Source organism: Phyllobates terribilis, unplaced genomic scaffold (genome assembly GCF_046119375.1).
Source record: "Phyllobates terribilis strain yellow unplaced genomic scaffold, ASM4611937v1 Scaffold_12__6_contigs__length_324123572, whole genome shotgun sequence".
Classification (NCBI taxonomy): domain Eukaryota; kingdom Metazoa; phylum Chordata; class Amphibia; order Anura; family Dendrobatidae; genus Phyllobates; species Phyllobates terribilis.
In genome coordinates this window covers 229938710-229953329 of record NW_027362772.1, presented here as the reverse complement: position 1 = coordinate 229953329, position 14620 = coordinate 229938710, and the positions used below count along the sequence as shown (strand labels likewise).

The 14620-nt window shown below is 45.2% G+C and overlaps 2 protein-coding genes across 3 annotated transcripts in view; both read left to right on the top strand.

Annotated features, from left to right (window-relative positions):
- Positions 1–14620, top strand: part of LOC141172452 (espin-like) — a 343391-nt gene that overhangs the window by 310167 nt on the left and 18604 nt on the right. The window lies entirely within an intron of this gene.
- LOC141172453 (espin-like protein) lies at positions 11101–13566 on the top strand. The gene has a single exon (XM_073656690.1). It carries the CDS (start codon positions 11171–11173, stop codon positions 12863–12865), a length of 1695 nt encoding a protein of 564 aa, XP_073512791.1. The 5' UTR covers positions 11101–11170; the 3' UTR covers positions 12866–13566.

The following is a 14620-nucleotide window of genomic DNA, read 5'->3' as shown; positions in this document are numbered from 1 at the left end:
CACCATTGGGTGTAATTAAATTAAACCTGTCATCTGGTTATTATTATTAGTATTCATTTATATAGCACCATTGATTTCATGGTGCTATACATGAGAAGGGGTTGCATACTAAATGCATATATCAGTTACATTAAATGAACTAACAATGACAGACTGGAACAAAAGGAAGAGGACCCTTACATTATACTGGAATATATATATGTATATATATATATATATATATATATATATATATATATACATATACAGTACAGACCAAAAGTTTGGACACACCTCATTTAAACATTTTTCTGTATTTTCATGACTTTGAAAATTGTACATTCACACTGAAGGCATCAAAACTATGAATTAACACATGTGGAATTATATACTTAACAAAAAAGTGTGAAACAACTGAAAATACGTCTTATATTCTAGGTTCTTCAAAGTAGCCACCTTTTGCTTTGATGACTGCTTTGCACACTCTTGGCATTCTCTTGATGAGCTTCAAGAGATAGTCACCAGAAATGGTCTTCCAACAATCTTGAAGGAATTCCCAGAGACGCTTAGCACTTGTTGGCCCTTTTGCCTTCACTCTGCGGTCCAGCTCACCCCAAACCATCTCGATTGGGTTCAGGTCTGGTGACTGTGGAGGCCAGGTCATCTGGCGTAGCACCCCATCACTCTCCTTCTTGGTCAAATAGCCCTTACACAGCCTGGAGGTGTGTTTGGGGTCATTGTCCTGTTGAAAAATAAATGATGGTCCAACTGAATGCAAACCAGATGGAATAGCATGCCGCTGCAAGATGCTGTGGTAGCCATGCTGGTTCAGTATGCCTTCAATTTTGAATAAATCCCCAACAGCGTCACCAGCAAAGCACCCCCACACCATCACACCTCCTCCTGCATGCTTCACGGTGGGAACCAGGCATGTAGAGTCCATCCGTTCACCTTTTCTGCGTCGCACAAGGACACAGTGGTTGGAACCATAGATCTCAAATTTGGACTCATGAGACCAAAGCACAGATTACCTCTGGTCTAATGTCCATTCCTTGTGTTCTTTAGCCCAAACAAGTCTCTTCTGCTTGTTGCCTGTCCTTAGCAGTGGTTTCCTAGCAGCTATTTTACCATGAAGGCCTGCTTCACAAAGTCTCCTCTTAACAGTTGTTGTAGAGATGTGTCTGCTGCTAGAACTCTGTGTGGCATTGACCTGGTCTCTAATCTGAGCTGCTGTTAACCTGCAATTTCTGAGGCTGGTGACTCGGATAAACTTATCCTCAGAAGCAAAGGTGACTCTTGGTCTTCCTTTCCTGGGGCGGTCCTCATGTGAGCAAGTTTCTTTGTAGCACTTGATGGTTTTTGCAACTTCACTTGGGGACACATACAAAGTTTGCCCAATTTTTCAGACTGACTGACCTTCATTTCTTAAAGTAATGATGGCCACTCGTTTTTCTTTACTTAGCTGCTTTTTTCTTGCCATAATACAAATTCTAACAGTCTATTCAGTAGGACTATCAGCTGTGTATCCACCTGACTTCTGCACAACACAACTGATGGTCCCAACCCCATTTATAAGGCAAGAAATCCCACTTATTAAACCTGACAGGGCACACCTGTGAAGTGAAAACCATTTCCGGTGACTACCTCTTGAAGCTCATCAAGAGAATGCCAAGAGTGTGCAAAGCAGTCATCAAAGCAAAAGCTGGCTACTTTGAAGAACCTAGAATATAAGACATATTTTCAGTTGTTTCACACTTTTTTGTTAAGTATATAATTCCACATGTGTTAATTCATAGGTTTGATGCCTTCAGTGTGAATGTACAATTTTCAAAGTCATGAAAATGCAGAAAAATCTTTAAATGAGAAGGTGTGTCCAAACTTTTGGTCTGTACTGTATATTTATATATATATAAATAAATAATAATAATCTGGTTCATGCTGTTCAAGCTACAAGCAGCACGAATCAGAGCCTAGAGACACTATTCAAGCCAGGTATATTCTTCTCCTCTGAAACACTTAGGCTTAGTAAGAATAAGTTCCTAGTTCCTAGTTTAAAGATCTCCTGGCCGGCTCTTCCCAGTGCTGCTGCAGGTGACTGACAGATCTCTCCCTATGTGTGTACATTGGCAGAGATCTGTCAATCACCTGGAGTGGTGCTGGGTAGTCCCGGCCAGGGGCGGAGCTGGACTGGTCTGATCTTTGGCTATGGTCTCCGGACGGATCTTCTCAGTGCCACTCCATGTGATTGACAGATGTCTCCCAATGTACACACTTGAGGGAGTGACCTGTCAATCACCTGAAACAATGCTGGGAAGAGCCTTCCAGGGGCGGCGCCGGACTAGTCTGGTCCCCGGCTATGGTCCTCAGACGGATCTTTAAAGTATATAGTCTCTGAAATACCGGAGTGTTTCAGAGAATAATATAACTGGCCACAAATGTGCAAATGGATTGGGGAGCATGAATCACATGACAGGTTCTCTTTAATCAAATATATGTAACCATCTTAAAGGGCTTTTCCACTTTTAGGAAAAAGTGATCTGTGTAATGTAAACAAAATGAGATAGCACTCAGCAACTCTCCCCAACTCCAGTTCCAGCTTCCCGCCGCTGGTTTGGTCTCTCTGTTTTGGCTGTAGGGGTGACGTCACATTGACAGCTCACATCACTGCTGCAGCCAATCACTGAGCTCAGTGGCTCTGCTGAAGTAAACAGCATGATGTGAATCTGCAGCGTTGATGTGAACCATTGACTTTACGTCACTGCTGCATCCAAAACAAAGAGACCAAAGCAGTTTCGGGGGGGTTCACTTTTCTAAAAGTGGAAAACCCCTTAAATTGTCCAGCTCCACCATGGCACCACACAGGAAAAATGCATTACACAGAGGCCGTTGAGTCTTTTAGAGAGAGAGAAACTCTTTTCTGCTGCTCTCCATACTGTCTAAAAAGAACAGAAAACCTTTTCCGCTTAGAATTCCATACCAGGGTATAGGAAAATGGGTTTTCAGGCTTTGCCTTGTATGTTCCCTCTGTGGGATATCATCATGTCATGACCTGTTGGGGATACTCAACAACGAGAGTTAAGAAACACTCTTCATAACTAGCCATCCCCTTTATAAAATGTTTAATATTTCAGCTAGTATAACTGGGAGGTGCCCCAATTTGGTCTCTATTTTTGTCTAAAAATTATCCCCCCCTTAATAGTATTCTTGGATTCTATCTGAGACATTCCGTCCCTACCAGCTGCATACATATCATGGCCTCTCATCCTTCCACATCTGATGTTTTGTTACGTAGCAACGTTTGTCGACTGACACCTATGGAGGTGAATGCAAATCACATCCATGTAGACAAATAGAGGGAATTTGCATGACATTCCTCTGCAGAGTTTCTTTACATTACACAACAGGTTTCTATGTTTATACTGAAGGTTCTGTAGAATGACGCATGATTATTACATGACTTCCATTAATGTCTCATACACATATGTTATATTACTCATACGTGGCATTGTTGGGTTACCTTACTTTATTACAATGTCATACCTTCTTCAGGTAGATAGGACATTAACTATGATTAGTGAAATATAAGGATTCAGGTCCATAGTCTTTTCAATGGGGCAATGGTAGAACTGTGTAGTAAGAGTATGTAGCCAGTGACTCAAAGAACTGGAAAAGAAGCGACCATGTTTATGAACCAGAAATTTGCTTCAAATAGATGTCACCTACTTTCCTCCACTTTTTTTGGCAACTTACACATTGTACAATAGACACTGGTGTCCTGACAGCGAGAAACCATACGTGCATTATTACATATACAGTTCTGTGCTGAAGAATGAGGTTTACTAGAACTACATATCGTTTAGAAAAGTTTGTCATAATAAAGTCTTTTTTTGGAAGTGATTGATTTTTGTTGGCGATTAGAAGAGTAAGAGACCCCGATTCATCCAAGCAATTTTGACAGAATTATGGCATAAAGCGCTTTGATAAATGTGGTGAAAATTTTCATGACACTCAGAGTCGTGCAAAAATGTTGCATCTTTTGATGTTTTCAAGCCAATTTCTCCACCAAAATGAGGGGCACAGAGGGGGCGTTATGCTACAGCTTGTCTTATTCATGACAAGCTGTGACTTTCCTTTTGCCAGAAACCTTACTCCAGTCACTGACTGGAGTAAGATTTCTGGCATAGCGCTCTTAGGCGCACGTGACCCGTCAGACGTTCTTAATTCATTAAGAGGATTGCACCTCTTAATGAATTATAAATGTCAGACTCCAACACACACCTTATCAAGACCAGTGTGAACATCACAGCCCTTGATGAATCAGATCCTGTAGACAGGTAGCAGAGGTCCTGTAGACTGTAGACAGGTAGCAGAGGTCCTGTAGACTGTAGACAGGTAGCAGAGGTCCTGTAGGCTGCAGACAGGTAGCAGAGGTCGTGTAGACTGCAGACAGGTAGTATAGAGGTCCTGTAGACTGCAGACAGGTAGCAAAGGTCCTGGAGACCGCAGACAGGTAGCAGAATTCCTGGAGACCGCAGACAGGTAGCAGAATTCCTGGAGACCGCAGACAGGTAGCAGAATTCCTGGAGACCGCAGACAGGTAGCAGAATTCCTGGAGACCGCAGACAGATAGCAGAATTCCTGGAGACCGCAGACAGGTAGTAGAATTCCTGGAGACCGCAGACAGGTAGCAGAATTCCTGGAGACCGCAGACAGGTAGCAGAATTCCTGAAGACCGCAGACAGGTAGCAGAATTCCTGGAGACCGCAGACAGGTAGCAGAGTTCCTGGAGACCGCAGACTGGTAGCAGAATTCCTGAAGACCGCAGACAGGTAGCAGAATTCCTGGAGACCGCAGACAGGTAGCAGAGTTCCTGGAGACCGCAGACAGGTAGCAGAATTCCTGGAGACCGCAGACAGGTAGCAGCGTTCCTGGAGACCGCAGACAGGTAGCTGAGTTCCTGGAGACCGCAGACAGGTAGCAGAGTTCCTGGAGACCGCAGACAGGTAGCAGAGTTCCTGGAGACCGCAGACAGGTAGCAGAGTTCCTGGAGACCGCAGACAGGTAGCAGAGTTCCTGGAGACCGCAGACAGGTAGCAGAGTTCCTGGAGACCGCAGACAGGTAGCAGAGTTCCTGGAGACCGCAGACAGGTAGCAGAGTTCCTGGAGACCGCAGACAGGTAGCAGAGTTCCTGGAGACCGCAGACAGGTAGCAGAGTTCCTGGAGACCGCAGACAGGTAGCAGAATTCCTGGAGACCGCAGACAGGTAGCAGAATTCCTGGAGACCGCAGACAGGTAGCAGAATTCCTGGAGACCGCAGACAGGTAGCAGAATTCCTGGAGACCGCAGACAGGTAGCAGAATTCCTGGAGACCGCAGACAGGTAGCAGAATTCCTGGAGACCGCAGACAGGTAGCAGAATTCCTGGAGACCGCAGACAGGTAGCAGAATTCCTGGAGACCGCAGACAGGTAGCAGAATTCCTGAAGACCGCAGACAGGTAGCAGAATTCCTGGAGACCGCAGACAGGTAGCAGAGTTCCTGGAGACCGCAGACTGGTAGCAGAATTCCTGAAGACCGCAGACAGGTAGCAGAATTCCTGGAGACCGCAGACAGGTAGCAGAGTTCCTGGAGACCGCAGACAGGTAGCAGAATTCCTGGAGACCGCAGACAGGTAGCAGCGTTCCTGGAGACCGCAGACAGGTAGCTGAGTTCCTGGAGACCGCAGACAGGTAGCAGAGTTCCTGGAGACCGCAGACAGGTAGCAGAGTTCCTGGAGACCGCAGACAGGTAGCAGAGTTCCTGGAGACCGCAGACAGGTAGCAGAGTTCCTGGAGACCGCAGACAGGTAGCAGAGTTCCTGGAGACCGCAGACAGGTAGCAGAATTCCTGGAGACCGCAGACAGGTAGCAGAATTCCTGGAGACCGCAGACAGGTAGCAGAATTCCTGGAGACCGCAGACAGGTAGCAGAATTCCTGGAGACCGCAGACAGGTAGCAGAATTCCTGGAGACCGCAGACAGGTAGCAGAATTCCTGGAGACCGCAGACAGGTAGCAGAATTCCTGGAGACCGCAGACAGGTAGCAGAATTCCTGGAGACCGCAGACAGGTAGCAGAATTCCTGGAGACCGCAGACAGGTAGCAGAATTCCTGGAGACCGCAGACAGGTAGCAGAATTCCTGGAGACCGCAGACAGGTAGCAGAATTCCTGGAGACCGCAGACAGGTAGCAGAATTCCTGGAGACCGCAGACAGGTAGCAGAATTCCTGGAGACCGCAGACAGGTAGCAGAATTCCTGGAGACCGCAGACAGGTAGCAGAATTCCTGAAGACCGCAGACAGGTAGCAGAATTCCTGGAGACCGCAGACAGGTAGCAGAGTTCCTGGAGACCGCAGACTGGTAGCAGAATTCCTGAAGACCGCAGACAGGTAGCAGAATTCCTGGAGACCGCAGACAGGTAGCAGAGTTCCTGGAGACCGCAGACAGGTAGCAGAATTCCTGGAGACCGCAGACAGGTAGCAGCGTTCCTGGAGACCGCAGACAGGTAGCTGAGTTCCTGGAGACCGCAGACAGGTAGCAGAGTTCCTGGAGACCGCAGACAGGTAGCAGAGTTCCTGGAGACCGCAGACAGGTAGCAGAGTTCCTGGAGACCGCAGACAGGTAGCAGAGTTCCTGGAGACCGCAGACAGGTAGCAGAGTTCCTGGAGACCGCAGACAGGTAGCAGAGTTCCTGGAGACCGCAGACAGGTAGCAGAGTTCCTGGAGACCGCAGACAGGTAGCAGAGTTCCTGGAGACCGCAGACAGGTAGCAGAGTTCCTGGAGACCGCAGACAGGTAGCAGAATTCCTGGAGACCGCAGACAGGTAGCAGAATTCCTGGAGACCGCAGACAGGTAGCAGAATTCCTGGAGACCGCAGACAGGTAGCAGAATTCCTGGAGACCGCAGACAGGTAGCAGAATTCCTGGAGACCGCAGACAGGTAGCAGAATTCCTGGAGACCGCAGACAGGTAGCAGAATTCCTGGAGACCGCAGACAGGTAGCAGAATTCCTGGAGACCGCAGACAGGTAGCAGAATTCCTGGAGACCGCAGACAGGTAGCAGAATTCCTGGAGACCGCAGACAGGTAGCAGAATTCCTGGAGACCGCAGACAGGTAGCAGAATTCCTGGAGACCGCAGACAGGTAGCAGAATTCCTGAAGACCGCAGACAGGTAGCAGAATTCCTGGAGACCGCAGACAGGTAGCAGAATTCCTGGAGAATACAGACAAGTAGCTGAATTCCTGTAGACTGCAGACAGGTAGCAGAGGTCCTGTAGACCACAGACAGGTAGCAGAATTCCTGGAGATGGCAGACAGGTAGCAGAGGTCCTGTAGACCACAGACAGGTAGCAGAATTCCTGGAGATGGCAGACAGGTAGCAGAGGTTCTGGAGACCGCAGACAGGTAGCAGAATTCCTGGAGACTGCAGGCAGTTAGCAGAGGTTCTGGAGACCGCAGACAGGTAGCAGAGGACCTGGAGACTGCAGACAGGTAGCAGAGGACCTGGAGACTGCAGACAGGTAGCAGAGGACCTGGAGACTGCAGACAGGTAGCAGAGGACCTGGAGACTGCAGACAGGTAGCCGAGGACCTGGTGACTGCAGACAGGCAGCAGAGGACCTGGAGACTGCAGACAGGTAGCAGAGGACCTGGAGACTGCAGACAGGTAGCAGAGGACCTGGAGACTGCAGACAGGTAGCAGAGGACCTGGAGACTGCAGACAGGTAGCAGGGGACCTGGAGACTGCAGACTGGTAGCAGAGGACCTGGAGACTGCAGACAGGTAGCAGAGGACCTGGAGACCGCAGACAGGTAGCAGAGGACTTGGAAACCGCAGACAGGTAGCAGAGGTCCTGGCGACTGCAGACAAATAGCAGAGGACCTGGAGACCGCAGACAGGTAACAGAGGTCCTGGAGACCGCAGACAGGTAGCAGAGGCCCTGGAGACCGCAGACAGGTAGCAGAGGTCCTGGAGACCGCAGACAAGTAGCAGAATACCTGGAGACTGAAAACAGATAGCAGAGGACCTGGAGACCGCAGACAGGTAGCAGAGGACCTGGAGACCGCAGACAGGTAGCAGAGGACCTGGAGACCGCAGACAGATAGCAGAGGACCTGGAGACCGCAGGCCGGTAGCAGAGGTCCTGGAGACCGCAGACAGGTAGCAGAGGCCCTGGAGACTGCTTACTACTAAGACACAGGTGTGTGTCTTGGTAGGCCTTATATACTGTAGGCCTAGGTAGATGATCACATGGGAGCACGCCGGGCCACTTGCAAAGTTTACTAGACCAGGCTGAAGGGAGCAGATCCCGGACCTGGGACAGGTGTGTAAAACTTACCATAGCCTAAGATTTTTTTAAGATGATACATTTTTCAAAAATGGCTCTTATAACAGGACAGGCCAAAACATAGTATCTCTAAAAATAAAGAGGGGAGGGCAGCATTGCGGTAAGTCTTACTGTTTTATTCCTAAGGCAGTTTCTCTTTTTGCTGGAGGTTTGAAAGGTCACCCATTGAATTCCTACATCTGTATATCATGGTCCGAGTGCTGGTACTGGGACCTGATCTCCAGACTACCCATAAGGCACCTGAGCTGAACTCTACAGCCTCAAAGGCATATATCATATATACAGTATGTGTCAGAAGACTCACGGTCAATCCTGAGTCACGGTCCTTCCTCAGACAGCGATATACGAATGTCTGAATTCAGACTTAAGAGTAGAATAGGTAACTTTGTCGCGTTAGTTTAATTTGTGGTTACGTTAGTATTCATACATTATGGCCAAAAGGAATTTGATGTTTGCAAAAAAAAGTGAAAGAGTTACTTGAAATAAATGCAGCTCAAAAGCATTGTGATTCCATGACTCAACACATTAAAATATGGTGATAGAAGGTCCATGACCATTATTATTACACTACTATTCCAGGATAATGACTTTGGATACATCCAGTACAACCTTCACTTATATATCTAGCGGAAGCATTAGTTATGATGCGACCAGAGCCTAGCCCTGTTCCCCTGGATCTCCTACCTAGGAGGCTATTCAATAGATGACAAATGTTATGTTATTAAGATAAATATGGCAATAGAAGGGTCCTGCACCGTCATAGCGAACGGCTGAACTGACACAGCGGCAAGTGCATATTTGTTCACAGTGGGTGGTATAGGTTAGTGTACAAGTACAGTCATTATAGATTGGACGACTTATCTTCATAGGCAGTCCACCTTTTGTAATGAGTAATGAGGACCGGAGAGTATAAACTCTGTCTCTTATTCACAACAACGCGTTTCGGCGCCGAACCAGTGCCCTTATCAGGATAATAAAAACCAAGTGTGCACAAGACAGAGACAGTGGAATTTTGCAATTTGATATTTTGCAACACAGCCTGTTTTTGTCCCAATTTTGTCCCATCTTGGTCAACCCCTTTAACTGATGTTCTAGGTACAGGGAGCAAGTGTATATAGTAGAAACTTTGTCCTAACAATGCTGTCATGTAGTGAGAAGGGATTGTGGGCACCTACTCGAACCCTTGAACTAGGGGCACCCTAGTCTATACCTGTCCCCCAAATTACTCCTGAAGGTGGAGACGCCAGGTTCTCGTACCTATCTATGCTCCTAACTTAAGCCTTATCTGATCACTCCCTCACCAAGGGAGGTGAGGGGCTGAAGTGTATAGAAAAACACTAACCAGACTGACAGGGGCAGGTATAAAATAAAACTACAGTTATACAATTACACTTACAAAACCACAGAGTGGGAAAAAGAGGAGATATAGGAAGGGGGAAACCAAATGTGAGAGGATAAGGGAAAACACATAAACCAACTCCACGCAGCAATCTCCAAAAAAACTCTCCGACCACCAACTCCAAACACTGAACTTTCTCCTTCACCACCAAACCAGGAAGTGGAAAACTATCACTGGCAGCTTCCAAGAGCCAGAGGCAGCATATATACCAGAAGGGAGTGGCCAACACAGAACAGCTGAGGCAATCCATGACGGAGAGCTCCAGGAGATCAACTGAACTGATTAACCCTTGCGATGACAGCAAGTAGATCTGCACTGTTTAATAGGATGGTGACGCAGTTCTAATAAGTGCAGGAGTTCGTGTAACCAGACGACGCGATCTTCCGGCCCCTTTCTGTTGTGGTACCCCCGTGACAGATGCCTTCCCATATCAATTGTTTTTGAGCTGTAGAAGAACATATTGTGGATTTTTGTCCAGAAAGGGCAGAGATGTATCTGTTGGTGGTGTAGGTGTAGCGGTTGCAGCCAGTCTTAATGGTACAGTGGGCATAGCAGCCCCTCTAGCACAGAAAAAAACACTATTATTATAGATTGTAGACATGACAAATGTTACTGATTTTGCACTGGGGTCCAAGAGCTTCAAGTTATGCATCTGAGGAAGTGTAGGGAAAAATTGGAAGGGGGGGTTGTCTACTAGTAGTACACTTATAGAAACAACTCCCATTCTTAGTTATAACAATAAAGAAGTGAACATGAAAACTTTTATCTCTAATGATATATTTGCATGGTGTTGGTGTGGTTTGTTTACCTCTTCTCGTGATACATTTAAACTGCAGTATCTAGTATAGGTAAATATGATGAGTTCACCCTTACTCAGCAATTTCCATGGGCAGACTACCTGATTTTATGGAATAAATACAGATAACGATATACGATATATATGAATATATGCCATACTGCACGTTTAAATGTTTTACATGGACATTTAGTGGTGTAATGAGTGTTCTGTCCTGTACCATCTTCATCGTTAGTCATCCTTCCAGTGATGAATTTTATCTTATTGCTTATGGAAATACTTAAGAGCATGTTTGATTAAAGGGATTGCCACCTGTATGTTCCATCAATGATGTTATGTTCTTTGCTCCTATTTGCTTGGAGTTTCATTCAGTCCTTAATTGAGAACCCCATACCTTGTTAGTGCTATCCCAATATACCATTACACCACTAAAACATGTAGTTTTTGAAAAGAGTGCAACGAACGGACTATTTGGCTTTGTATCCTGAGGGACATGTTCCCTCCTTTTTTTATTTTTTTATTTTTGCACTAGTGTGAGGCCGGTAGTTACTACCACCCAGAAGGATGGAGATACTCTCATGCGCACAATGCAATTTTGGGACCCTTTGGCGAACTCATGACTGAAGATGATATCATTCGTATTGAGAAGCAGATTGAGAATCTTCAAGTGATGCATAAGGTCCAAAAAGTGGAAACTGAACTGGAGCAGCTAGAACATGAATTGCAGCAACTCCTACCAGTATCTGCAGCCTTATCACAAGAGCACTTCACTGTTAATCCAAAACAAATGCAAGGTAGAGCTGATGACCTTCCAGCTTGGTGTTCCAAAATATCCACCCTCTTAAAAAGCATGGCCATCCTCTTGGCAACACTTGGAGGTAAAGAAGTTGATCTTCAGGATTTGATGCCCAAGAACAACACTGAACTGTCTCAAAATACAATAAAAGACAGTGGTGCAAACATTGGCAGGTCTCAGTCCTTCAGTTCCACCAGAGAAGAAGTTGAGAAAGAAATTAAGCAGTTTGGTGTGTCTGTCAAAAATCTGAAGGCTAATTATGAATTGTCTACAAGACCCCAAATTGATTATGATGCCTCCAACAGAATCTATAAAAGGAAAAGATCTTTACCAGTGGGGACGACGGCTTACGGTTACAGAAGGGAACCTATCTTAGAGGAGGACTACATAACAAGCAATGAGCAATTCAGCATCTTGAATGATGACATTTCAAGACCACTTGAAGAGCCACTTATCATGCTGTCCCATGCCCAATTAACATATCATGAGGAAGATGTATTAATAAGAGACTTAGACTCCACCAACCAAGGCAACATAATGGATGCCTTAGGAGAGCCATTGTTTAGTGCAGACCACATGACTAGAAGTCTACCTGTACAAACAGAACTTAGTTGTGTCCAGGACTACATAGACATGAGAAAGGAAAGGATTGTGTTTCTTTTCCTTGAGCACTGGAAAAAATGGACATTTACAGAATCCGTCAAAAATAGCAATCCAAAAACCAAGCCAACCAGGGATTCCACTGGTAGTGAACTGGAGATTGAGAAGAGGAAGACGGAAAATGAAGAGAATAGTCTCAAAATAGCCAAAGGACAAAGCGATGATGACCGCCTTTTATACTTCATGAAGCAGAGACAAGTTGTTGGAAAGTTGATTGGTCACTGGAGAAGTATCATTTGCCAGGTTCCTACAAGGCAAATTCGACGTCTGAGTAGATCAAATATGCTTTATTGGCCAGAACACTTTCTACCACATGTGAATGGATCACCCGTCGAGTACTCAAGCCTTACCTTGGACCTGTTCATGTTAGGTTACTTCCAGTTACTAGAAATGACTATGTCACGAGAAGAGCGAAAGTTCCGTCACATTCTATGTTATGAAATGTTTGACCGGCTGGGTAGTCACAGCTGGGAACTCATTCGTAAATTTTATAAGGTGGTCATGGAGGAGATTGAATCTGGCAAGAGGGATTGGACTGATGGATTTGAAGACCTTAAGCAGCAGTTCTTTGGGGACAGTATAGTGCGAGAGGTAGATGGTGTTAAAGTAACTGAGCAGCTAGAAGAGACTGCGATTCAAAATACAATGTGTGATGAACCCAAAGCTACAATGGACCCTAAACCTAAGCAAAGTGTTGTGATCTCTGATGAACTGACTCCACTCCCGAAATGTAGAAAAGACTCTATTCAGCTGGTATCGGAACTGGGGGAATTTACCAATGATGACATTTGTCGTTATATAGATCGTAGTTTTTCATTTTGGAAAGAAAAAGAAGCAGAGATGTTTGACATATGAATTCATGTCTATCACTTATTCCAGTACGTGACAGGCTGATGGTAAATAGCATTTTACCAGGATAAACATGGCAACAAAAGGCTTCCGCCTTTAATGGATAATGAGTAAATCCATAAGGAACAACTGAATTGACATAGCAGCAGGTGCACATTTGTTCGCTGTGGAAATGAGGGAACGACTAAGCCGCTAAATGAGCGTAATGCATAAATATATGTGTTTAATTTTGTTTGATTTTTTGGGGGGAGGATATAACATAATTTTTCCATCCTATTATACAGGAAAATTTTAGTAGGCAATGAAGTCACATATGGCAAAAATGAGATGTAAAAAAAATATTATTTGTATGTGCACTGTGTGTCTTTCATCAAAATGGTTTTAGGAAGTTAGTGGCAGACATTTTGAACAAGATTTAGTCAGCCTTTAAAGAGTTGTCTATTGGAGAGTATTGTATACAGGTAAATCCAACCCATGATTATGAACATTTTTAGATTTACAAAAAATGTATCCTGGATACAAAAAGTGTTCATAATTATGGGTTGGACAAGCTGTGAAAAATATTCTTCATGGGACAACCCCTTAAAGTTGTTTCTATCCTTTAAAAAGGACCTGTCACTGGCTCAAAAAAATGAGTTAAATACTTTTTAGAAATCCCTGAGCTTCCCTAATTCAGTTGCTTTTTTTTATTTTGTGATGCGTCACTCTGTTTCAGAGATATTCATATTTATTTATTCTGCAGCGCAGTATGTGAAATCTCTGCTTAGCAGTCCAACTGGGTGTTTGATCACAGCCTTCTCTTTCACCCATCCCTCCAAGACACTGCCAATCATAGCGCAACAACATCTGAGATTGCTAGACTGCTAGATCAGTTGTGACTGACAGCATCTGGGAGGAAGGAGTGAAAGCGCGTGCCCCCAAAAAAGAATGTAAAGAAACACCCCTTGGACTGCAAAGCAGAGATTTTACATATTGCGCTCCAAAAGCAACGAATGTGAATAGCTCTGCAATGGAGCCAAGCGGTGCAAAATGGAAAGGAGCGTAGGAATTAGGAGAGCTTAGCGATTTTACGAGGTAGTTAACAAATTTTTTTGAGCAAGAGGTAGGTCCTCTTCAAAAGTTATATGTCTGGGTTGTATTTAACTATAAAGCAATAAACAGAAGTTTTTTGCTTAGTCATTAAAATTTGATACACCTATAAAACTATTTGACGGTACTCTAATTCTGACATAAATAAATGACCATCCATGTAAGGTATGGATAAAATGGGCCCCAAGACGTTCTTATAGAGGATCTCTCAGTGCGAAAGCACGAAGGGGTTGAAAGCAAAGCTTCGTCTATTATGTCTACATGCCCTAATGGGGCACACAGAAAGAGGTTGTGGTTGAGAGATAAATCTTTAACACCTTCACATTGTGCGGAGAGATCACACAGATCCCACCTCTGCCACTGATTTGTCAGGGAGAACACAAAAGAGATCACATAGATCCCACCGCTGCCACCAATTTGCCAGGGGACGCAACTCCGCTGCCTCCAATCGTCAGGATAAGTATGCTTTTGACTGACCAGTGATGGATGAGGCCACGGCTGTTTCCACTACTAGGTCAGTTATTGGGGAACTCACAGTGAGCGTATGGTATATACACCTCTGATTCCAACGCATGGAATATATATAGCCCAATACGAGTACTGCCAACTCCACAATAACAGAAGGAACTACTATGTGACATAACTAGCTGCCTCTACCAATTGTTTATACAG